At 43.8% G+C, this 25,517-nt stretch overlaps 1 protein-coding gene across 8 annotated transcripts in view; it reads left to right on the top strand.

Annotated features, from left to right (window-relative positions):
- LOC110505800 (mitogen-activated protein kinase-binding protein 1) overlaps nt 1-25,517 on the top strand; it is a 64,295-nt gene that overhangs the window by 8,954 nt on the left and 29,824 nt on the right. For 4 of the 8 annotated variants that reach the window (XM_090221139.1, XM_021585250.3, XM_021585249.3 and 1 more), the window contains exons 3-8: nt 9,856-9,918; nt 11,692-11,749; nt 14,273-14,443; nt 16,061-16,198; nt 22,011-22,193; nt 22,901-22,918. In XM_090221139.1, the coding sequence (XP_090077265.1) occupies nt 9,856-9,918; nt 11,692-11,749; nt 14,273-14,443; nt 16,061-16,198; nt 22,011-22,193; nt 22,901-22,918 (631 nt within the window). The remainder of the gene's footprint in view (nt 1-9,855; nt 9,919-11,691; nt 11,750-14,272; nt 14,444-16,060; nt 16,199-22,010; nt 22,194-22,900; nt 22,919-25,517) is intronic. The other 4 variants (XM_090221143.1, XM_090221142.1, XM_090221140.1 and 1 more) reach the window with 1 other exon arrangement.

The raw sequence follows: 25,517 nt of genomic DNA, 5'->3' as shown, positions 1-25,517 counted from the left end.
CTGATGAGCTCTAGCTATGGGTGCTGAATACGACCATGGGCTGAGTCCTGCACCTGATGAGGTCTAGCTATGGGTGCTGAATACGACCATGGGCTGAGTCCTGCACCTAATGAGGTCTAGCTATGGGTGCTGAATACGACCATGGGCTGAGTCCTGCACCTGATGAGGTCTAGCTATGGGTACTGAATGCGACCATGGGCTGAGTCCTGCACCTGATGAGCTCTAGCTATGGGTGCTGAATACGACCATGGGCTGAGTCCTGCACCTGATGAGCTGTAGCTATGGGTGCTGAATACGACCATGGGCTGAGTCCTGCACCTGATGAGGTCTAGCTATGGGTGCTGAATACGACCATGGGCTGAGTCCTGCACCTAATGAGGTCTAGCTATGGGTGCTGAATACGACCATGGGCTGAGTCCTGCACCTGATGAGCTCTAGCTATGGGTGCTGAATACGACCGTGGGCTGAGTCCTGCACCTGATGAGCTCTAGCTATGGGTGCTGAATACGACCGTGGGCTGAGTCCTGTACCTGATGAGCTCTAGCTATGGGTGCTGAATACGACCGTGGGCTGAGTCCTGCACCTGATGAGCTCTAGCTATGGGTGCTGAATACGACCGTGGGCTGAGTCCTGTACCTGATGAGCTCTAGCTATGGGTGCGTCTGAAATTGCACCCTATTCTCTTTTAATATAGGGTAGTGCACTACTTTTTGACTAGATGACACCTCACAATGGCCCAGATCCTTGGAAGGGTGAATTGGTTCCATTTAGCCTACTTCTCTTAAATGTATACTGAACACAAAAAACATTTGTCCCATGTATCATGAGCTGAAGTAAGAGATTATCCAGATGCACAAAAAGCGTATTTCTCTCAAATTTTGTGCACATCTCCTCTGCCAAGATAATCTATCCACCTGACAGGTGTGGAGATCAAGAAGCTGATTAAACAGCATGATCATTACACAGGTGTCCCTCGGACTGGGGACAATAAAAGGCCACTCTAAAATGTGCAAATTTGTCACACAACACAATGCTACAGATGTCTCCAGTATTGAGGGAGCGTGCGATTGGGATGCTGACTGCAGGGATGTTCACCAGAACTGTTGGCAGATAATTGAATGTTAACTGCTCTACCATAAACCGCCTCCAACATTGTTTTAGAGAATTTGGCAGAACCACCAACCGGCCTCACAACCGCAGACCACATGTAACCACGCCAGCCCAGGACCTCCACATCCAGCTTCTTCAACTGCGGAATCGTCTGTGACCAGCCACCCGGACAGCAGATGAAACTGAGTGTTTGTCTGTAATAAAGTCCTTTTGTTGGGAAAAACTAATTCTGATTGCCAAGTGGGTGGGCCTGGCTGCCAAGTGGGTGGGCCTGGCTCTCAAGTGGGTGGGCCTGGCTCCCAAGTGGGTGGGCCCCTGCGCCTCTGCCCAGTCATGTGAAATCCATAGATTAGGGCCTAATAAATGTATTTCATTTGACTGATTTCCTTCTATGAACTGTAACTCAGTAAAAAAAAAAATGTTGGTGGTTGTTGTTGTTATTATTATCGGGGAATGGGATTATCAGGATCCCAAAGATAAGTTGTTGAATGCTAGGTCAGTGACAAGGGATTATATATTTTTTGATTTACCATAGCTTTGTTGTTTGATGACTGAAGGATATCAGCATTTGCTGCAAACGTCTTAGTGGCAATCAGCAGTAGAAACGATAAAACATTTCTCCCTGCCCCTGTTCGATTAAAAACTGAGGGATGGGGCTGGAGAAATGGAACCACTCTCAGATTCATAAACCGAGCTATGCATGAATGGGCTGACCTTCCATGATATCAAAATTATAGTCTTAACCATGTTTTCAGGCTATGTATTGTTTGTTTACATATACTTTGTATACAAACATTGGAATTAAACAAGGTTATTACTGGTTCTGATGGGGTACAACAGTTGAACTAAGCTCATAGGTTATATTCTTCAAGAATCAATGGGTACATATAATTCATATAAGTCCAAAAATGGATGTAGCAACTTTTGATTGCCCCTTTTAAATTTCACCTTTGCCTACCTTTTGTTAGTGCATTTATGGCAGAACCTGAATGCAGCACATTGACTGTATAGGTCAATATCCATGGTACTATAGTGTGTGTATATATACAGTGCAACCTAGAATAATATGTGAGATTATTGAACAGGGTAGGACTGTATGGGTTTTGGATGAATGAATGTCTGGGTTGTCTGAGACAGCGGCATCTCTAGTGATGTGGAATCAATGTCCTCTGTGAGCATTAAACGTCCTGCTGGCTGTTGGAGGAGTCTAACATGCGTGACTAGATGTGTGTCAGACAGGCACCCTCGACTTGTCCTGACCGCACCGCACTGCAGCAAACTGAGTCCGTATTAACTGTGTGTGTGGGTGCGTAGGTGTGAAGAGGGAGCGAGGGTTAGGAAAAAGGTGCGTGGGGGAGGGAATAGTCCTCTTGTAGCCCCTAGCTATTAGATAGCCCTGCTCAGAGGTAGAGGAGTGTACTCTGCCTCTGTGCTGCATTGCAGCTCTTTGCTGGAGGGTCCCACAACAGCATCTGTAACTGTATTCTCAAAGGATGCGGTAAGACCTGAGGCGCTGGATGAACTGAAAAGACAAACCGCTACAAAGAAAACAAGACTGACTACAGAGAATAGCCTCAATCCTGAGGCAGTAAATATATATTCTTTAGCACTTTGTAAATCTACAGTAGACGACTGTATCCGTCTCTTATGTAGTCTCTCTCATTGTGCTCACTCTCATGGCTCTGATTCAATACGTTTTATAGGTTCCAACGTTGGTACAGCTACAATATGCTGCCCTCATCAGGGTTGCATCGTTCCACAATGATCTTAAGCATTTACAAATTTGTTACCTGTCATATGAATTGTGCAGTGATTTATTTTTTGCAGGACGTAACATATCATTTGAAATGGATGACGTCATACACAATGTCCGAGGACCCGTTTTGGCTCGTGAGCGCTGCTTTCCAAACTACTGGTGGAAATGATACAAGCACTTTATTACCCAAGGACAGAGAACCCCTAGTTTTGCTCCCGTTGTTGTTAGCCAGCTACCCTGACCGTACCGGGACAGGAGACTTGCAGCATGGCAGATTAATGATGAGGTCGTCCAGTCTGTCTCAGCGTGAACGGAGGACAAGAAATAAGGCAGGATCAGCATGGATAGATGGATGGAGGGAGGGAGGGAGAGAGGAGGCAAGCGGGGTAGGTCCTTTGAAGTGGAGTGGACTGGCAGATCAGAGGGTGGTCTCTCTGTCTTCTCTCTGAGGTCGGAAGGAAATTGATATACCCTCCCTGCAGACACTACAGACCCTGTAAGGCTTTGTCATTTCATTTCAGAGGCTTTGACCACCTGTCAGTTTGCTGAACGAACCCACCAGATGGCTGATAGGTGGCTGATGAGGACTGCCTTTACTGTTTGGTAACACTATTACTCAGCCTGTCATGAATTAGCCATAGGTATAGGCTCTTCTTTTAACTGGTCTACCCCCTCCGCTACTGCATACTCAGCCTGTCATGAATTAGCCATAGGTATAGGCTCTTCTTTTAACTGGTCTACCGCCTCCGCTACTGCATACTCAGCCTGTCATGAATTAGCCATAGGTATAGGCTCTTCTTTTAACTGGTCTACCCCCTCCGCTACTGCATACTCAGCCTGTCATGAATTAGCCATAGGTATAGGCTCTTCTTTTAACTGGTCTACCGCCTCCGCTACTGCATACTCAGCCTGTCATGAATTAGCCATAGGTGTAGGCTCTTCTTTTAACCGGTCTTCCCCCTCCGCTACTGCATACTCGGCCATGAATTTAGCCATAGGTTAGTCTAGGTAGGGAGGCTATTGTTTTAACTAGTCCACCCCCCCCCCCCCACCCCCCCTCAGTCTATGACTGATCCTGTCTGATCAGTGAATATTGGATTTATATTGCTCTGAAATCAGTTAGAATATTTGCATGAGATCAGGTGCGTGCTGCCATGTTGAACATCAATGTTTTTATTGTTTTGAAGTATATAAGCTTTCTATAGTATGTTTATAACTGTATGACAGTGTTAGCATTGTGATTCTAACTAGTGGTCACCATTCAGCAGCAATTCTTTGGTTGGCTGAAGTTTGCATAATATTTTCCATGTAAATTCTGCTGAACGGTTGAAGCCCCATCTCCTCTCCAGCCTCTATCTGTTAAAATACACTTCTTGACCAAAAGTATGTGGACACCTGCTCGTCAAACATCTCATTCTAAAACCATGGGCATTAAGATGGAGTTGATCCCCCTTTGCTATTATAACAGCCTCCACTCTTCTGGGAAGGCTTTCCACTAGATGTTGGAACATTGCTAGATGTTGGAACATTGCTTCCATTCAGCCACGAGCATTAGTGAGGTTGGGCACTGATGTTGGGTGATCAGGCCTGGCTCACAGTCGGCGTTCCAATTCATCCTAACAGTGTTTGATGGCATTGAGGTAAGGGCACTATCCAGACTAGTCAAGTTCTTCGTCACCGATCTCAACAAACCATTTCTGTATGGACCTCGCTTTGTGCACGGCGGCATTGTCATGCTGAAACAGGAAAGAAAGTGTCTACCCCAAACTGTTGCCACATAGTTGGAAGCACAATGTCATTGTATGCGGTAGCGTTAAGATTTCCCTTCACTGGAACTAAGGGGCCTAGCCCCAACCATTATTCCTCCTCCACCTAACTTTACAGTTGGCACTATGCATTCAGGCAGGTAGCGTTGTCCTGGCATCAGCCAAACCCAGATTCGTCCGTCAGACTGCCAGATGGTTTTGCATGATTCATCACTCCAGCCGACGCTTGGCATTGCGCATGATGATCTTAGGCTTGTGAGCAGCTGCCCAGCCACAGAATCCAATCTCATGAAACTCCCGACGAACAGTTTTTGTGCTGACGTTGCTTCCAGAGGCAGTTTGGAACTCGGTAGTGAGTGTTGCAACCGAGGACAGATGTTTTTAACGCGCTACGTAGTTTAGCACTCAGCGGACCCGTTCTGTGAGCTTGTATGGCCTACCACTACGCGGCTGAGCCGTTGTTGCTCCTGTATGTTTCCCCTTCACAATAACCGCACTTACAGTTGACCGGAGCAGCTCTAGCAGTGCAGAAATTTGACAAACTGACTTGTTGGAAAGGTGGCATCCCATGACGGTGCCACATTTAAAGTCCCTGAGTGCTTCACTAAGGCCAGTCTACTGCCAATGTTTGTCTATGGAGATTGCTTGGCAGTGTGCTCGAATTTATACACCTCTCAGCAAAGGGTGTGGCTGAAATAGCCAAATCCACTAATTTGAAGGGGTGTCCACATACTTTTGTGTATACAGTATCAGTCAAAGGTTTGGACATAGCTTCTCATTCCAGGGTTTTTCTTTATTTTTACTTTTTTCTACATTGTAGAATAACACTGTAGAATAATAGTGAAGACATTAAAACTATGAAATAACACCTAACAACATCATATGGGGGCGGCAGGGCGGCAGGGAAGCCTAGTGGTTAGAGCGTTGGACTAGTAACCGGAAGGTTGCGAGTTCAAACCCCCGAGCTGACAAGGTACAAATCTGTCGTTCTGCCCCTGAACAGGCAGTTAACCCACTGTTCCCAGGCCGTCATTGAAAATAAGAATTTGTTCTTAACTGACTTGCCTGGTTAAATAAAGGTAAAATAAATAAAAATGGAATGATGTAGTGACCAAAAAAGTGTTAAACAAATCAAAATATAGATTTGAGATTCTTCAAAGTAGCCACCATTTGCCTTGATGACAGCTTTGCACACTCTTGGCATTCTCTCAACCAGCTTCATGAGGTAGTCACCTGGAATGCATTTCAATTAACAGACGTGCCTTGTTAAAAGTTAATTTGTGGAATTTCTTTCCTTGAGAAAGAAAAGTTGTTTTGTGACAGGGTAGCCCTATTTGGTAAAAGACCAAGTCCATAGTAGGTCAAGTACCGCTCGAATAAGAAAAGAGAAACAGTCCATCATTACTTTAAGACATGAAGGTCTGTCAACCCAGAAAATTTCTTCAAGTGCAGTCGCAAAAACCATCAAGCGCTATGATGAAACTGGCACTCACAGAAAAGGAAGACCCAGAGTTACCTCTGCTGCAGAGGAAAAGTTCATTAGAGTTACCAGCCTCAGATTGCAGCCCAAATGAATGCTTCACAGAGATAAAGTAACAGACACATCTCAACATCAACTGTTCAGAGGAGACTGCATGAATCAGGCCTTCATGGTCGAATTGCTGCAAAGAAACCACTAGTAAAGGACACCTATAAGAAGAAGAGACTTACTTGGGCCAAGAAACATGAGCAATGGACATTAGACTGGTGGAATGGATGATCTCTGCATGTGTGGTTCCCACCGTGAAGCATGGAGGAGGTGGTGTGATGGTGTGGGGGTGCTTTGCTGGTGACACTGTCTGGGATTTATTTAGAATTCAAGGCACACTTAACCAGTGTGGCTACCACAGCATTCTACAGAGATACGCATCCCATCTTGTTTGCGCTTAGTCCCACTATCATTTGTTTTTCAACAGGACAATGCCCCAACACACCTCCAGGCTGTGTAAGGGCCATTTGACCAAGAAGGAGAGTGATGGAGTTGACCTGGTCTCCACAGTCACTCGACCTCAACCCAATTGAGATGGTTTAGGATGTGTTGGACCGCAGAGTGAAGGAAAAGCAGCCAACAAGTGCTCAGCATATGTGGGAACTCCCTCGAGACTGTTGGAAAAGCATTCCAGGTGAAACTGGTTGAGAGAATGCCAAGAGTGTGCAAAGCTGTCTTCAAGGCAAAGGGTGGCTACTTTGAAGAATCTCAAATCTAAAATATATTTTGATTTGTTTAACACTTTTCTTGCTTACTACATGAATCCATATGTGTTATTTCATAGTGTTGATGTCTTCACTATTATTCTACAATGTAGAACATTGTAATAATAAAGAAAAACCCTTGAAAGAGTAGGTGTGTCCAAACGTTTGACTGGTACTGTATAGTGTATAACCAGCCCAGTTCCCCTGACCTGTTTAATAAGGAACAAAAACCTGGGACACCAGGGGGGTGTAATTATTTATCAGGTTGAACAGGAAACTAGCAGGCTCCAGACCTCGTAGGGTCAGAGTTGAATACCCCTGATGTAGGGAATAGGGTGCCATTTTGGATGGAGCTAATGTCTGCAGGTTAGAGCTGGTCTGTTTTAGTGTTATGGTATAGGTTGGGAAAACATGTTTGGATGAAGCGTTAGAGCTTTTTCTAATGCTTAGCCTAAGGTAGTAGTGATGTTACTGATTATCTAGGCTACTCTATAGATCTTCAAGACACGCTGTTAGTTTCCTGATTCATGTCTAATAAATAGCCAACTAGTTCATTTGACTGTGCTTGCTGACACCAGATGACCAGCAGTGTCTGGAATAGAAAAAACAGGATAGCAGTTTGTGCTAGCCTAGTACTGCAGCCGGTGTTGTGGGAAAGATAACTTGTAGAATTATTTTGCCTGAGAGAGGAAGCTCAAGTTCAGCACTCCTCCTCAGGTCTTTGATCTGAGCCCTGTCTATCAATCCCATGGTTCTATGTACACTCCAATCCAATAATGCTATTATGTTCTAACCACTCAATGTTCCACACTCTCTCGCTTCCCCTGTAAAACCCAGTGGAACTGTAGAAGGGAGAGAGTTTATGGTGTGTTTGTGGTGCAATGAGTAATGGTATATTGATCCATGAGCTCATTCCCCTCCCACCCCTGTAGTTCTGGCTGAAGTAATGCCACAGAGTAGACAGCCATGAGCCATTCCTCTACTGCTGACATAGGCTGAAAAAGAACAAACCGATGACAGCCAAGGCATGGAAGGCAGTGATGAAGTGCACTCACTCAACAATGTGCAGCTTGTTTCCTACCTATTGAATGAGATGACAGCACAGCAGACAGGAATTGTTCTGTGGTGTGGTCTCTAACTCTGGGGCCCAGCTGGCCTGCCTGTCCTGTCTTCCCACAGTCCTCTCTGGCTGCTCTCTGACATGTGACACCAGCAAGCAGACAGCATAAAACCTGCTCCAGGGGCCTAGGTAGTCAACCACTGACTAACAGACGCTGTCTCAAATGGCACCCTATTCTCTATGTAGTGCACTACTTTTGACCCTTATGGGAATAGGGGTGCCATTTGGGATGCAGTCTGTCTCTGTCTCTCTCTCTCTCCTTTTCTCTCTCGTTCTCTTTCTCCTGTTCTCGTTCTGTGTGTCTGAGTGTCGTGTTTACACCGTGCCAGGCAGGAGAGCTGGCTGGCTGCTGGCCAGTTACTGTAACAGTCCCATTTGTATCTGCAACCTACATATGTGGCATTTCAGGCTGCAAGCAGAAGCCTCTCCAGCTCCCCAGACAGCCATTGACCAGGGGATGGAAGGTCTGTGTGTATCTGGCACCTACCCCGTTCAAAGGCACTTAAATATTTTGTCTTGCCCATTCACCCTCTGAATGGCACACATGAGCAATGCCAGGGTTGACTAAGTCTGGCATGGGCCGTCACCTCCCTCTCTTCTTCTCTCCCTCTCAGTAGGAGCCAGTTCAGATGGACTGAGGAGCTTTACTCTGTTAAGCATCACACAGACGCATGCTGGGCTTCCTGTACAAGTGTGGCATCGGGCTGCATTCTCAGTGCCCAGTTTGATTCTCTGGAGACTCTTTAAGAGTGAATTGGTGTTAGGTAACTTTTGGCATCATGTCAGTAGGACAGTGCATCAGCACAGTGCAGCAGGTTTGGATACTGTAGTCTTGTTGTATGACCACATCTTTCCCTCATTTTATGGCATTTCATTTTAGTCCTCTGGAAGAAAAACATGAAGCATTTACAATGTTCTTGCTTGCAGACCCCCAAAGCAAGTCTTTGTCAGCTGCTCTGTGGTGGTGAGGCTACTAGCTCAGTAGTACGGTAGGGCTACTGTAGAGTTTCCGAAGGTGCACCATCATTTTTTTTCTAGAACTTTCTCCCTCTTGTCTGTGCAATCTCAGTGATGCCATAGTGTCTGGCTGTCCCTTTGATTGTATCCCCAGTACACCTGGAACACTTCGATTCAAAGGCTTTCCAGCAGCTCTGATGATCACAGCAGTGCCCAGCCTCTCCCTGACACGTTGTCAGTGACTGACTACACAGCAAGTATTCCCTCTCATCTTCCCTGCTGTGTGATAAGGTAAAAGGCCCTGGACGTCGTTTAGCTTCTAGGAGTGTTTCCCCACTGGGAGATGAAACAAAAAATGGAAGCAGCTTAAAAAGGCAATCTGGTTTTTGCTTTGTCATGCTACTCAGTGCTGCTGCATTCACTCCAACACAGTGACTTTGCAGCTATGCTGTCCTCTACTCTGATATTCAACCTAAAATACTGCAAGAGAGGGATATTAAGTATTTATGTAACTTTATTTTAGTGCGGCTCAGGAGTTATTCTTGGCAACAGGGAATTCCATGTAGTGACTCAGTCCACACTCTCCGCAGTAGCTATATTTAAGTTTACTACTTACCTAACTTTGCATGCAAGTTTACTTTACTTTATATCTAGCACTTTGCAGTCCATTTTAAATGTGTCATTTTAGCAGACGCTCTTATCCAGAGCGACTTACAGTATTAGTGCATATATATTTCCATACTTCTTTTGTACTGGTCCCCCGTGGGAATCGAACCCACAACACTGGCGTTGCAAGCACAATGCTCTACCAACTGAGCTACATGGGAGACCGCTGAGCCTTGATTATTGGGGTCATTCCCCTGAGTAAATCTATGTAGTCTAAACCCTATTCTCGTTCCTTCTCTTTCCTACAGATGTGTGGTGGTGCTGCTGAACCCCAAGAAGAACAAACAGCATCACATCCTCAACAGCTCCAGGTGAGGCTTCATATGGTGTAACTGCTGCCTCCTGTTCAGTCCGTCAAGCCAGGCGAAGCCAAGAGAGTGCATGGCTGCAGCCAGCTAGTCAGTCACTTAGGCTTCAGGGTTCCTCCTCATACATAGCTGACATACAAAAGCAAAACTACAACAGTAAAGATTGTAATAGCAATCCCATGACAATAGTCTTGATTTGGTGCATAGGCTACATACCCAGCCATCACCTGTGTCTCAAGACATGTCCAAGTTTATCATAAGACATTAACAGAAGTGATTCGTATTTCCTGCAACTTTCTGAAGAGGCAACCAGAATTCCCTGTCTGTGTGTGTGCCGTGCGTGTGTCTACCACTTTGTGTAGCTGTTAGCGATGATGCTAATGAAAAGTCTTCTGGTAGATGGAAAGGCTTTCACAAAAACCTTCTCAGTTAAATGTTAACTACAAAGTAGCCTATGCTGACCTGGCAGAATGATATCATGATTATTTGCATCAATTCAGTGGGAACCCCTGGAGCATTTCAGGTTAAGTGCCTTGCCCAAGGTCACAGCGACAGACTTTTCACCTTGTCGGCTCCGGGATTCGAACAAGTGATCTTTCGATTACTGGCCCAACTCTCTAACCTCGAGGCTACCTGCCACCCATATACAGTACCAGTCAAAAGTTTGGACACGCCTACTCATTCCAGGGTTTTTCTTTATTTTTAATATTCTCTACGCTGTAGAATAATAGGGAAGATTTGTGGTTCCATGGAGTAGGATTGCCTGACCCTGTAGGACCTGTTAACACAGGCCATCTGGATGAGGGAGGGAGCTAGTCTATAGTGTCTTACACAACATGGCTTATGGAACGACTGAACAAGAGCACTGGAGAGACAGTCAGCCACGACCAAAGCAGCACCCCGGCTTCAAAGCCACTGCCAACCCCTTTCATGTATGGAAAAGGCAGAGGTAGGTAGACGTGGTCGCGTCATTAGGGCTGAAAAAATGTCCTCTAAATCAATGTGACTAGCTGGCTCCATCCAGTCTTAATTCTGTCATATACCGAGATGAGTTTGTTTTCTTAATCTCTCCTTGTCGGAGGCTAAAACTGGAATTTAATACCCCCTCTGCTCTACTCCTACTGCTCATCACTCTACAGACTAATTATTACTCTGCCATGATTAGATCACAGTACAGTAATGCTTAGTACAACATTTGATAAGAGAAAAGCTGCTTGGCTATGCATCAAACATTTGACACTTAGCTAGGGGGGGGAATGGTGCGTTCCAAATGGCAGCCGCTTCCCCACATAAGCCCTAGGGCATAACTTTATTTCCGATTAAGTATTGCACAACAGGTTGCCAGACAATAGCTCTGTGTACCAGTACTGGCCCGGAATAACTGCTTCAACAGTTTAAGAAACACCTTGAAATTGAACCTTTTAAACAACCATTTGACTCCCAGTCACAGGCCATTGAGGCGATCAGTCAGCGCAGACACTGTTTCTTTAAACTCATGTCTTTACCACCAAAGGGTGTATCGTTTTACTGTTCTCAGACTGTACTGTTGGCACAGCAGCAATTGTGTAGGACTCCTTTCCTGTGGTGTGGGTGTCTCTAATCTCTACTTTAGTGTGTGACGATAATCATCAGATTTGATGTATTGATTGTGGTGAGTGTGCCATTGTCATAGAGTACACCCCAAGCGGAAAAACCCCTAGAGACCAGGATGCATTCACTTATTTTAGACATTAATGAAACGTTTCCTCTCCTCTCTGTCTCCTATTCTCTTCACAGGAAAACCATCACCACTCTGTCATTTTCCCCTGATGGCAAATTTGTGGTCACAGGAGAGGTGAGTGTCATTCCATTGTTAGGGACCTATAAAATCCGTGATGCGAAAAAAACGTGGACAAAATCACGGAATCCAGACATTAAAACAGAATTCAACCATATTAAAAAATGTGTCAACTTAATTAGGGAATCAACTAAATGTATTTAAAGTGAATTAATTTGTCAAATTGTATCATAAGATTAGGAACAGAATCCGTCAGTGATTCGTATTTCCTGCAGCTTTCTGAAGAAGCAATCAGAATTCCCTTTCAGTGTGTGTGCCGTGCGTGTGTCTACCACTTTGTGTAGCTGTTAGCGATGATGCTAATGAAAAGTCTTCTGGTAGATGGAAAGGCTTTCACAAAAACCTTCTTAGTTAAATGTTAACTACAAAGTAGCCTATACTTAGCTGGCAGAATGATATCATAATTATTTGCATCAATCCAGTGGGTATTTGTTTTGTAAACTCTACCATCACATGTGCGCTACAAAACACTGCGAAAGAAAAGCTTCTTGCTAGCGCTGGAATTAAAGGATAACTACACCCCAAAATCTAAATACCTCAAAACATTCCCAGAATTCAATATTGGTCTCCTGATGTGGTTTAAACATTGTTGTGGACTTCAACACTCAATTTAGTGTTTTTTCTATAAAGAAAAGTGTGATTTTGAGAGTGAAAACCTGAGAAAACGGACACCTGGAGAAAAAAAATGGTGAAAACAGAATTTAGGGAAAAAATAAACAGAATCAGGCAAAATATAACACAGATTTTTTAGGGCCCTGTATTATGCCTTTGCATGCCGTGATGAAATTATGATACTTCAACTGTAGCTTCCTAAAAAAGTGCTGACTGTTTCCTGCTCCACTGCCAGGGCATGGCAGAGCTATCATTGCAGTGTCCAACCCCACAGTTCATAAACGGAACACTGTCTGTGCCACATTTACAAAGGGCTGTGTGTGTGTGTGTGTGTGTGTGTGTGTGTTCGCACTGCACCATTGACTCTGTTAGTGCACGCGCGTGTGTGTGTTAGTTTAATCCATACTAGCCAGAAAAGTGTGTGTGCTGTTGCAGGGTTGCCATGGCAGCAGGAGGGGGCAGGGTGCCAGACTGACTCTGTCAGCTGTCTGGAGGGGAGGGAAGAGAAAGAGGGAGACTTCCATGGATGTGGCAGAAGGCACACAGCACGTGCTGGTGCTCAGCTCACCCTGTCTCTCTGTCCTCTGTGGTGTAGCTAACTGACCATGCTGCCAGTGACCATGCTGCCTTCCCTATGTATGCTCTCAAAGGGAGGTCCCTCTGTTCAGTCTGCCTCTGTTCTTTCTTTTAAAGAGCTAGACAACATCTCTCCTGATTGTTTTGTTCTAAGGAGGTGCAGCAAAGCTAATCCCAACCATGGGTTTACTGTGCCTAGCTGCTACTGTAGTTGGTTATATTTATTTACCATCAAAACACTACACGTATCTGACATTGGTAGAAATATGCCTTATGTCGCTCATACGGGACCTCTTTCCATAGCCAGTATAAGAAGGATGCGTACAAAGCCACTGCCTGCAGAGGGGAAGAAGGTACTAGGGATGGATTAGAATATATTTCCTGGCTTAAGCTTCCCTCGCCTGTCCTCTTTAAATTCCCTCCACTTGATCTTCTGTTCTGTCGTTGAGTTGCATAAGACAAATCATTAGCGGATTAGTAAGCAGTTACAGGGTACATTGAAAAGCTTAGTGGAGACTAGAGCGTCTCCTGTCCATCTGCATGATCCAGGGATTCTGACTGTGGCGACATCACCTTGTGAACACAAACCTGTCAGGTGGTTATTATAAGAATCGACTTGCCGCTATAAAAAAACGTGAAATAAATGAATATAAAATGTGTGGATGGGGGGGATGTGTGAAAAACAAGCACAAACGAGTTAAAACAAGCACAATGGCTGTCTCTCTCTTTCTCTGTCTCTTTCTCTCTCTCTCTGTGTCTGTATTTGTCTGTCTCTCTCTCCCTTTGTCTGTCTCTCTCCCTCTGTCTCTCTCTCTGTTTATCTCTGTCTCTCTCTCTGTTTATCTCTGTCTCTCTCTCTCTCTCTCTCTCTCTCTCTCTCTCTCTCTCGTGTCTGTCTCTCTGTCTCTCTCTCTCTCTCTCTCTCTGTTTCTGTCTCTTGTCTCTTTCGCTCTCTCTCTCTCATCTTTCTCTCGTGTCTCTCTCTCTCTCTCTCTCTCTCTCTCGCTCTCTCTCTCGTCTCTCTTTCTGTCTCTCTCTCGTCTCTCTCTCTCTCTCTCTCTCTCTCGTCTCTCTCTCTCTTTCTGTCTCTCTCTCGTCTCTCTCTCTCGTCTCTCTCTCTCTCTCTCGTCTCTCTCTCTCTCGTCTCTCTCTCTCTTTCTGTCTCTCGTCTCTCTCTCTCTGTCTCTGTCTCTCTCTCTCTCTCTCTCTCTCTCTCTCTCGTCTCTCTCTCTCTCTCTCTCTCGTCTCTCTCTCTCTCTCTCTCTCTCTCTCTCTCTCTCTCTCTGTTTCTCTCTCATCTCTCTCTCTCTCTCGGACTCTCTCTCTCTGCAGAGTGGACACATGCCTGCTGTGCGGGTGTGGGACGTTGCAGAACGGACCCAGGTTGCTGAGTTACAGGAACATAAGTACGGCATCTCCTGTGTGGCGTTCTCCCCCAACAGCAAGTACATCGTCAGCGTGGGATACCAGCACGACATGATTATCAATGTTTGGGCCTGGAAGGTAGCTAGCAACTCTCTAAACTAATGACAAAGTAATGACAAAGCAAAAACAGGTTCTTAGAAATGTTAGCATTTTAAATATATATGTATAAAAAAAAACATTAAAAAAACCATAAGTATGGCATATCCATAAGTATTCAGACCCTTTACTCAGTACTTTGTTGAAGCACCTTTAGCAGCGATTACAGCATCGAGTTGGGTATGACGCTACAAGCTTGGCACACGTGTATTTAGGGAGTTTCTCCCATTCTTCTCTGCAGATTCTCTCAAGCTATGTCAGGTTGGATGGGGAGCGTCGCTGCACAGCTATTTTCAGGTCTCTCCAGAGATGTTCGATCGGGTTCAAGTCCGGGCTCTGGCTGGGCCACTCAAGGACATTCAGAGACTTGCCCCGAAGCCACTCCTGCGTTGTCTTGGCTGTGTCCTTAGGGTCGTTGTTCTGTTGGAATGTTTACCTTCGCCCCACTCTAATGTCCTGAGTGCTCTGGAGCAGGTTTTCATCAATGATATCTCTGTACTTTGCGCTGTTCATCTTTGCCTCGATCCTGACTAGTCTCCACGTCCCTGCCACTGAAAAACATCCCCACAGCATGATGCTGCCACCACCACTATGCTTCACCGTAGAGATGGTGCCAGGTTTCCTCCAGATGTGATGCTTGGTTTCATCAGACCAGAGAGTCTTGTTTCACATGGTCTGAGAGTCCTTTAGGTGCCTTTTGGCAAACTCCAAGCGGGCTGTCATGTGCCTTTTACCGAGGAGTGGCTTCCGTCTGGCCACTCTACCATAAAGGCCTGATTGGTGGAGTGGTGCAGAGATGGTTGTCCTTCTGGAAGGTTCTCCCATCTCCACAGAGGAACTCTGGAGCTCTGTCAGGGTAACCATCGGGTTCTTGGTCACCTCGCTGACCAATGCCCTTCTCCCCCGATTGGTCAGTTTGGCCGGGCGGCCAGCTCTAGAAAGAGTCTTGGTGGTTCCAAACGTCTTTCATTTAAGAATGATGGAGGCAACGGTGTTCTTGGGGACCTTCAATGCTGCATACATTTTTTGGTACCTTTCCCCAGATTGGTGCTGCTACACAATCCTGTCTCAGAGCTCTACGGACAATTCCTTCAACCTCATGGCTTGGTTTTTGCTCTGACATGCACTGTCAACTGTGGGACCTTATATAGACAGGTGTGTGCCTTTTCAAATCATGTCCAATCAATTGAATATATCATAGCGGGACTCAAATCAAGTTGTAGAAACATCTCAAGGATGATCAATGGAAACAGGATGCTCCTGAGCTCATTTTTGAGTCTCATAGAAAAGGGTCTGAATACTTATAAGGTAATTCTGTTTTTTATTTTTAATACATTCGCATTGTCATTATGGGATATTGTGTGTAGATTGAGGAGAGATTTTCATTTTTTTTTAGATTAAGGCTGTAATATAACAAGATGTTGAAAATGTCTGAATACTTTCCTAATGCACTAGACCGTTATAGTGGAAAATGCTAAGTGCTGTTTTTGAGCTACCCTTCAATGTTTTATACTATTTTTACTTTATTCTTGTCTGAGGACAAAGTATATATCCACCGTTGATCTAAAGTTCTGTTCTGTGTTCTTTTTCTCTGCTCAGAAAAACATAGTGGTGGCAGCCAACAAGGTGTCCAGTAAAGTCACAGCTGTGTCCTTCTCAGATGACAGCAACTACTTTGTCACGGCAGGGAACAGGCACGTCAAGTTCTGGTACCTGGATCACACCAAATCATCCAAGGTATTCACACAGTCACACCAACAACAACATTTCTTAAAGGGGCAAAGTGTGCAGTTGCTACATTCATCTTTGATGTAAATGAATGATATGTGCCCATTGATTGTTTCCTGAAGAATATAATGTATAAATGCCTCCTGAGCTTAGTTCACCTGTCATACACCATCAGAACCCAAAATATAAGCCAATATTTGTAAACAAACACTATATAGCCTCAACATGGATAAAACTATACTGAACAAAAATATAAACACAACATGTAAAGTGTTGGTCCCATTTTTCATGAGTTTAAATAAAAGATCCCAGAAATGTTCCATACACACAAAAGCTTATTTCTCTACAATGTTGTGCACAAATTTGTGTTCATCCCTGTTAGTGAGCATTTCTCCATTGCCAAGATAATCAATCCACCTGACAGGTGTGGCATATAAAGAAGCTGATTATACAGCATTATCATTACACAGGTGCTCCTTGTGCTGGGGACAATAAAAGGCCACTCTAAAATGTGCAGTTTTGTCACAACACAATGCCACCGATGTCTCAAGTTTTGAGGGAGTGTGCAATTGGCATGCTGACTGCAGGAATGTCCAACAGAGCTGTTGCTGAGAAGTATTTCTGTCTGTAATAAAGCCCTTTTGTAGGAAAAAACGTATTCTGATTGGTTGAGCCTGGCTCCCCAGTGGGTAGACTTGGCTCCCAAGTGGGTGGGCCCCTGCGCCCCTGCCCAGTCATGTGAAATCCATAGATTAGGGCCTAATGAATTTATTTCACTTGACTGATTCCCTTCTATGAACTGTAACGGAGTAAAATCTTGAATTCTTGCATATTGTGTTTATATTTTTGTTCAGTATAAATGTTGATATGGATATACACTACTGTTCAAAAGTTTGGGGTCACTTAGAAATGTCCTTGTTTTCCATGAAAACATACATGAAATGAGTTGCAAAATGAATAGGAAATATAGTTAAGATGTTGACATGGTTATAAATAATTATTTTTTATTTGAATAATAATTGTGTCCTTCAAACTTTGCTTTCATCAAAGAATCCTCCATTTGCAGCAATTATAGCCTTGCAGACCTTTGGCATTCTAGTTGTCAATTTGTTGAGGTAATCTGAAGAGATTTCACCCCATGCTTCCTGAAGCACCTCCCACAAGTTGGATTGGCTTGATGGGCACTTCTTATGTACCATACGGTCAAGCTGCTCCCACAATAGCACAATAGGGTTGAGATCCGGTGACTGTGCTGGCCACTCCATTATAGACAGATACCAGATGACTGCTTCTTCCCTAAGTAGTTCTTGCATAGTTTGAAGCTGTGTTTTGGGTCATTGTCCTGTTGTAGGAGGAAACTGGCTCCAATTAAGCGTTGTCCACAGGGTATGGCATGGCGTTGCAAAATGGAGTGATAGCCTTCCTTCTTCAAGATCCCTTTTACCCTGTACAAATCTCCCACTTTACCACCACCACAGCACCCCCAGACCATCACATTTTGTGTCTCACGAATGTTCTTCTTTGTGATCTGAACACCTCAAACTTAGATTTGTCTGTCCATAACTTTTTCCAATCTTCCTCTGTCCAGTGTCTGTGTTCTTTTGCCCATCTTAAACTTGTATTTTTATTGGCCAGCCTATTGCTTTTTCAAATCAAATCAAATCCAATTTATTTATATAGCCCTTCGTACATCAGCTGATATCTCAAAGTGCTGTACAGAAACCCAGCCTAAAACCCCAAACAGCAAGCAATGCAGGTGTAGAAGCACGGTGGCTAGGAAAAACTCCCTAGAAAGGCCACAACCTAGGAAGAAACCTAGAGAGGAACCAGGCTATGTGGGGTGGCCAGTCCTTTTCTGGCTGTGCCGGGTGGAGATTATAACAGAACATGGCCAAGATGTTCAAATGTTCATAAATGACCAGCATGGTCGAATAATAATAAGGCAGAACTGTTGAAACTGGAGCAGCAGCATGGCCAGGTGGACTGGGGACAGCAAGGAGTCATCATGTCAGGTAGTCCTGGGGCATGGTCCTAGGGCTCAGGTCCTCCGAGAGAGAGAAAGAAAGAGAGAAAGAGAGAATTAGAGAGAGCACATGTGGGGTGGCAACTCTGCCTAGAAGGCCAGCATCCTGGAGTCGCCTCTTCACTGTTGACGTTGAGACTGGCGTTTTGCCTGTACTATTTAATGAAGCTGCCAGTTGAGGACTTGTGAGGCGTCTGTTTCTCAAACTAGACACTCTAATGTACTTGTCCTCTTGCTCAGTTGTGCACCGGGGCCTCCTACTCGTCTTTCTATTCTGGTTAGGGCCAGTTTGCTCTGTTCTTTGAAGGGAGTAGTAATCAGCGTTGTACGAGATCTTCAGTTTCTTGGCAATTTCTGGCATGGAATAGCCTTCATTTCTCCGAACAATAATATACTGGCGAGTTTCAGAAGAAAGTTCTTTGTTTCTGGCCATTTTGAGCCCGTAATTGAACCCACAAATGCTGATGCTCCAGATACTCAACTAGTCTGAAGAAGGCCAGTTTTATTGCTTATTTAATCAGAACAACAGTTTTCAGCTGTGCTAACATAATTGCAAAAGGGTTTTCTAATGATCAATTATCCTTTTAAAATGATAAACTTGGATTAGCTTACACAACATGCCATTGGAACACAGGAGTGATGGTTGCTAAAAATGGGCCTCTGTACGCCTATGTAGATATTTCATTAAAAGTCTGCCGTGTCCAGCTACAATAGTCATTTACAACATTAACTATCTCTACACTGTATTTCTGATTTATTTTATTTTAATGGACAAAAAATGCCCTTTTCTTTAAAAAATAAGGACATTTCTAAGTGACCCCAAACTTTTGAACGGTAGTCTATGGCTATATCATGATATCATGGGCTCCTGAGTGGCGCAGCGATCTAAGGCACTGCATCTCAGTGCTTGAGGCGTCACTACAGACACCCTGGTTCGATTCCAGGCTGTATCACAACCAGCCGTGATTGGGAGTCCTGTGGGTCGGCGCACAATTGGCCAAGCGTCGTCTGGGTTTGGCCGGTGTAGGCCGTCATTGTAAATAAGAATTTGTTCTTTAACTGACTTCCCTAATTAAATAAAGGTTAGATAAAAAATGAAAATGGATGGTCAGTCCTTGCATCCACAGCTCTGTCTATGAATTTGAGAGTGGTTATATTTCTCCAGGCTTATCCCTCAGCTCCATCACTCATCCATAACTGACAAATAATAACTAATGCTGGTTCTAACTGAGCCTCTCAGGAATGTTTCTCTAATATCATGGTTGCATGCCAAATTGCACACTCTTCCCTATATAATGCATTATCCCCCAACTTGTCCTCTTGATCTTCAGCCGTTCCATATATTGGTTCAATTCCAACACTAATCTATGCAATTAATCAGCAAGCCGCTGATCATTAGTTTAATCACTTGTGTTATTGTTGTAATGTAAACTATTAAAATAAATAAAGTTGCACACTCCATGTATAATCTCCCAGCAATTTATTGGGTATTTACCAACGTTTGGGCATCACTGTGCCTTCCTCAGAGTAATGTCATGAATACTTCAACCAGGTTATGGAGACAAGCAGTGCAATTAGTGTAACCAATGACAGTAGTGAGGGGTGTGTCATAATGATTAAGTTCATTAAAATTAATTAGTGAAACTGTTAAAAAAAAAAGTATATGGTATATTAAATATATTAGGCTATTGTTATCATATAGAAACATAATGGAATATTGTACATCATATTAGCATCAACATACATTGTTTCATTCAAATTCACATAATCCTTTGGTTCAACAATATATATACAGTGCCTTGCGAAAGTATTCGGCCCCTTGAACTTTGCGACCTTTTGCCACATATCAGGCTTCAAACATAAAGATATAAAACTGTATTTTTTTGTGAAGAATCAACAACAAGTGGGACACAATCATGAAGTGGAACGACATTTATTGGATATTTCAAACTTTTTTAACAAATCAAAAACTGAAAAATTGGGCGTGCAAAATGATTCAGCCCCTTTACTTTCAGTGCAGCAAACTCTCTCCAGAAGTTCAGTGAGGATCTCTGAATGATCCAATGTTGACCTAAATGACTAATGATGATAAATACAATCCACCTGTGTGTAATCAAGTCTCCGTATAAATGCACCTGCACTGTGATAGTCTCAGAGGTCCGTTAAAAGCGCAGAGAGCATCATGAAGAACAAGGAACACACCAGGCAGGTCCGAGATACTGTTGTGAAGAAGTTTAAAGCCGGATTTGGATACAAAAAGATTTCCCAAGCTTTAAACATCCCAAGGAGCACTGTGCAAGCGATAATATTGAAATGGAAGGAGTATCAGACCACTGCAAATCTACCAAGACCTGGCCGTCCCTCTAAACTTTCAGCTCATACAAGGAGAAGACTGATCGGAGATGCAGCCAAGAGGCCCGTGATCACTCTGGATGAACTGCAGAGATCTACAGCTGAGGTGGGAGACTCTGTCCATAGGTCAACAATCAGTCGTATATTGCACAATCTGGCCTTTATGGAAGAGTGGCAAGAAGAAAGCCATTTCTTAAAGATATCCATAAAAAGTGTTGTTTAAATTTTGCCACAAGCCACCTGGGAGACACACCAAACATGTGGAAGAAGGTGCTCTGGTCAGATGAAACCAAAATTGAACATTTTGGCAACAATGCAAAACGTTATGTTTGGCGTAAAAGCAACACAGCTCATCACACTGAACACACCATCCCCACTGTCAAACATGGTGTTGGCAGCATCATGGTTTGGGCCTGCTTTTCTTCAGCAGGGACAGGGAAGATGGTTCAAATTGATGGGAAGATGGATGGAGCCAAATACAGGACCATTCTGGAAGAAAACCTGATGGAGTCTGCAAAAGACCTGAGACTGGGACGGAGATTTGTCTTCCAACAAGACAATGATCCAAAACATAAAGCAAAATCTACAATGGAATGGTTCAAAAATAAACATATCCAGGTGTTAGAATGGCCAAGTCAAAGTCCAGACCTGAATCCAATCGAGAATCTGTGGAAAGAACTGAAAACTGCAGTTCACAAATGCTCTCCATCCAACCTCACTGAGCTCGAGCTGTTTTGCAAGGAGGAATGGGAAAAAATGTCAGTCTCTCGATGTGCAAAACTGATAGAGACATACCCCAAGCGACTTACAGCTGTAATCGCAGCAAAAGGTGGCGCTACAAAGTATTAACGTAAGGGGGCTGAATAATTTTGCACGCCCAATTTTTCAGTTTTTGATTTGTTAAAAAAGTTTTAAATATCCAATAAATGTCGTTCCACTTCATGATTGTGTCCCACTTGTTGTTGATTATTCACAAAAAATACAGTTTTATATCTTTATGTTTGAAGCCTGAAATGTGGCAAAAGGTCGCAAAGTTCAAGGGGGCCGAATACTTTCGCATGGCACTGTATATATAATGAGCATCATCAACGGGGGGGAACATATTAGGTGTACGCTAATAAGCTGTAGAAATAATTTTTCAATTTATAAGACTTTCATAAAGGAAATGTTTATTGTTGGAATGTAACAAATATGTACAACGCTGGGTTGGAGGTCAGAAGAACAGTTGGGGAAACTTCTCTCTAATCGCTCAAGCTATTAGAATTAAGACAAATGTCACACATCAACTTCAATAGCCATGTTGAGGCCGTATAGAAGGTCTGACATCCCGGGTTTGGGACAACATAACAAACTGATGGACTAGATCTTTCAGACCCCATAGCAATGTCTCTCTAACCATCTCTCCATTCCTTCTTCCCTCCCTGCCTCCCTCTGTCCGTCCGCTAGGTGAACGCCACGGTTCCTCTGCTGGGTCGCTCAGGGCTCCTGGGGGAGCTGAGGAACAACTTCTTCTCTGACGTGGCATGTGGGAAGGGTCGTAAAGCCGGCAGCACCTTCTGCATCACCTCCTCGGGCCTGCTCTGCGAGTTCAGTGACAAACGCCTGCTGGACAAATGGGTGGAGCTAAGGGTGAGTTAGTAGACTCTGGCGTCACGTTCATTAAGTGCACAAAACCTTTTGCAACCGAAAACAGACATGAGACTTGAGACCGAAAACAGACATGAGACTTGTTATAAGACAAATTCATAAAATCAAGAATCGGCTTCCTTGACTCAATAATTTATAATCATAAGTATTCCTCTGCAGGGTTGAAAAGGCAATAAACTAAAAATGAAACCCTGAATTTGATGACATATTCCAGTTTATTGGACAAATTCAGGCAGTAGGCTACTTCCCTGTTCCCTGTTTCACTGAGACTGTAGCTGCCTGGCTGTATCCACAGGTGTAGAGTAACACTGAATCGTTTTGTCTAAAACTGTCTGAATGAATGGAGATGTATCACTATTGTAACGATTATGTGTAAATGTTGGCAGAGAGAGAGTTAGTGATTTATCACAGCTTTCTACTGCATGATCAGATTAGAATATAACCCCTTTTCAATCTATATGTGGCACAGTTTCAAACTTTCACTTGACTTAGCTACTTCAAAATATCCTCATTCTACATGTAATCTAGACACCGACTTTGTCCTACGAAACACAGCTTTCACTTCTGTATAAAGGTAAATTATAGACAGACAATTGGCTCGTGTTGGTGGAGTATTAATTTGACCTTCCATGCTGCTGTCTGTCTAATATCAGTGTTGTTGTGCTTTTCCCTCCTCTCACACTGTCCAGAAGAACGACAGTGTCACAGTAAGTCTGTCCATTGCCTGTCCTGCAGTTCCATGTCACATCAGCTGAAAGTTATTCCCCACCCCCTCCGTTTCCCCTGAGCATCCAATTGGAGGGTTTCTCAGAATGCTGCATTCTATCATGCATTTGACATTCCATCCCATTGGTGTGTGTTGATGTGAGCACCACCTTTTGCTATAGGCTGACATTAATTCACATGACAAGCTGTGGTCAATGTGATGCCATTTTCAGCATCACTGCTCACATCCCTGGTCACTTTACTTTGGTGTGAGAACAAACATGAACTCATCAGTGTTTCACATCACTGCTAGTGCTCACCTCAAGTTCTGAGGGCCTGAGAAAATGATGTTGACTTGTGGGATACTCTGTTTGTGGGTTTTAGCTGTAATGTACTGCATGGGAATTATCAGTCAAACAGTCAGCTTTTACAGTTTACATTACATTTGACATTTTAGTCATTTAGCAGAAGCTTTTATCCAGAGCGAGTAACAGGAGCGATTATTGTTAAGTGCCTTGCTCAAGGGCACATCGACAGAACCAGTGACCTTTTGGTTACTGACCCAACACTCTTAACCACTAGGCTACCTGCCTCTCCGGCTACAGAATTCATGCAGCATTACGATCAAACCAGCTCTGAGGTCACAACAACCTTTTCCTGAACTTGTACCACATGATTGTAACCCCACTCTGCTACCTTCCTGCTAACAGGGCTGAAGTGGGTGCACAGTCATGCTTTTGTAGCAGACACAGGACCAAAGCATGGGAGAGAGAGAGAGAGAGAGAGAGAGAGGGAGAGAGAGAGAGGGAGGGAGGGCTACATTGCTTGTTTCTCTCTCAACTGCAGCTACTCCATCACATTCCATCCTGGCATATCAGACAGCTGATATCAACTTCTCCACTCAAGCTGCTCATCTCAAAACTGACTTCATTAATTTACGCTCTTAACATTCTCACTGTGAAGCTACCAGTGTGGATTAATTTAGAAGCAGGCTGTGATCTAGCCTGTATCATGTGATACTCTGTTGCTTCTCTGGCATGCCGTGGTTAGCAGTGCACTGACTGTTGGGAAAGCACAGCATGCAACCCAAGTGGAGAACGTGTCAAAAACACATTTAGTAAATGACTGTTATTGGACTTGGAGAAAAAGCTGTGTCCATTCTGGGCTGCATGCCTGACTGAATTACTGTTATTCAGCATTTCAAGCATCGTTCTGGTAAATTGTAAAATTATATTGTGTGTTGTTATTTTCAAGCTGGATGCCTAGATCTGGATCTGTTGTGTGGTTCATGGAGTGGATATCATATCCCATCTCCTTCATCACAGTGAAATATATGATGTGTGGTTCATGGAGTGGATACCATATCCCATCTCATTCACCACAGTGAAATATATGTTGTGTGGTTCATGGAGTGGATACCATATCCCATCTCCTTCACCACAGTGAAATATATGATGTGTGGTTCATGGAGTGGATACCATATCCCATCTCCTTCACCACAGTGAAATATATGTTGTGTGGTTCATGGAGTGGATACCATATCCCATCTCCTTCACCACAGTGAAATATATGATGTGTGGTTCATGGAGTGGATACCATATCCCATCTCCTTCACCACAGTGAAATATATGATGTGTGGTTCATGGAGTGGATACCATATCCCATCTCCTTCACCACAGTGAAATATATGATGTGTGGTTCATGGAGTGGATACCATATCCCATCTCCTTCACCACAGTGAATATATATGATGTGTGGTTCATGGAGTGGATACCATATCCCATCTCCTTCACAGTGAAATATATGATGTGTGGTTCATGGAGTGGATACCATATCCACATCTCCTTCACAGTGAATATATATGATGTGTGGTTCATGGAGTGGATACCATATCCCATCTCCTTCACCACAGTGAAATATATGATGTGTGGTTCATGGAGTGGATACCATATCCACATCTCCTTCACAGTGAATATATATGTTGTGTGGTTCATGGAGTGGATACCATATCCCATCTCCTTCACAGTGAAATATATGATGTGTGGTTCATGGAGTGGATACCATATCCACATCTCCTTCACAGTGAAATATATGATGTGTGGTTCATGGAGTGGATACCATATCCCATCTCCTTCACCACAGTGAAATATATGATGTGTGGTTCATGGAGTGGATACCATATCCACATCTCCTTCACAGTGAATATATATGTTGTGTGGTTCATGGAGTGGATACCATATCCCATCTCCTTCACCACAGTGAAATATATGATGTGTGGTTCATGGAGTGGATACCATATCCCATCTCCTTCACAGTGAAATATATGATGTGTGGTTCATGGAGTGGATACCATATCCCATCTCCTTCACCACAGTGAAATATATGATGTGTGGTTCATGGAGTGGATACCATATCCCATCTCCTTCACAGTGAAATATATGATGTGTGGTTCATGGAGTGGATACCATATCCCATCTCCTTCACAGTGAAATATATGATGTGTGGTTCATGGAGTGGATACCATATCCCATCTCCTTCACAGTGAAATATATGATGTGTGGTTCATGGAGTGGATACCATATCCCATCTCCTTCACAGTGA

This window comes from Oncorhynchus mykiss, chromosome 25 (assembly GCF_057628025.1).
Source record: "Oncorhynchus mykiss isolate SJ-2025 chromosome 25, ASM5762802v1, whole genome shotgun sequence".
Classification (NCBI taxonomy): Eukaryota; Metazoa; Chordata; class Actinopteri; order Salmoniformes; family Salmonidae; genus Oncorhynchus; species Oncorhynchus mykiss.
Note: the sequence above shows the minus strand (reverse complement) of the source record. Positions and strands in the feature narration are given on the sequence as shown.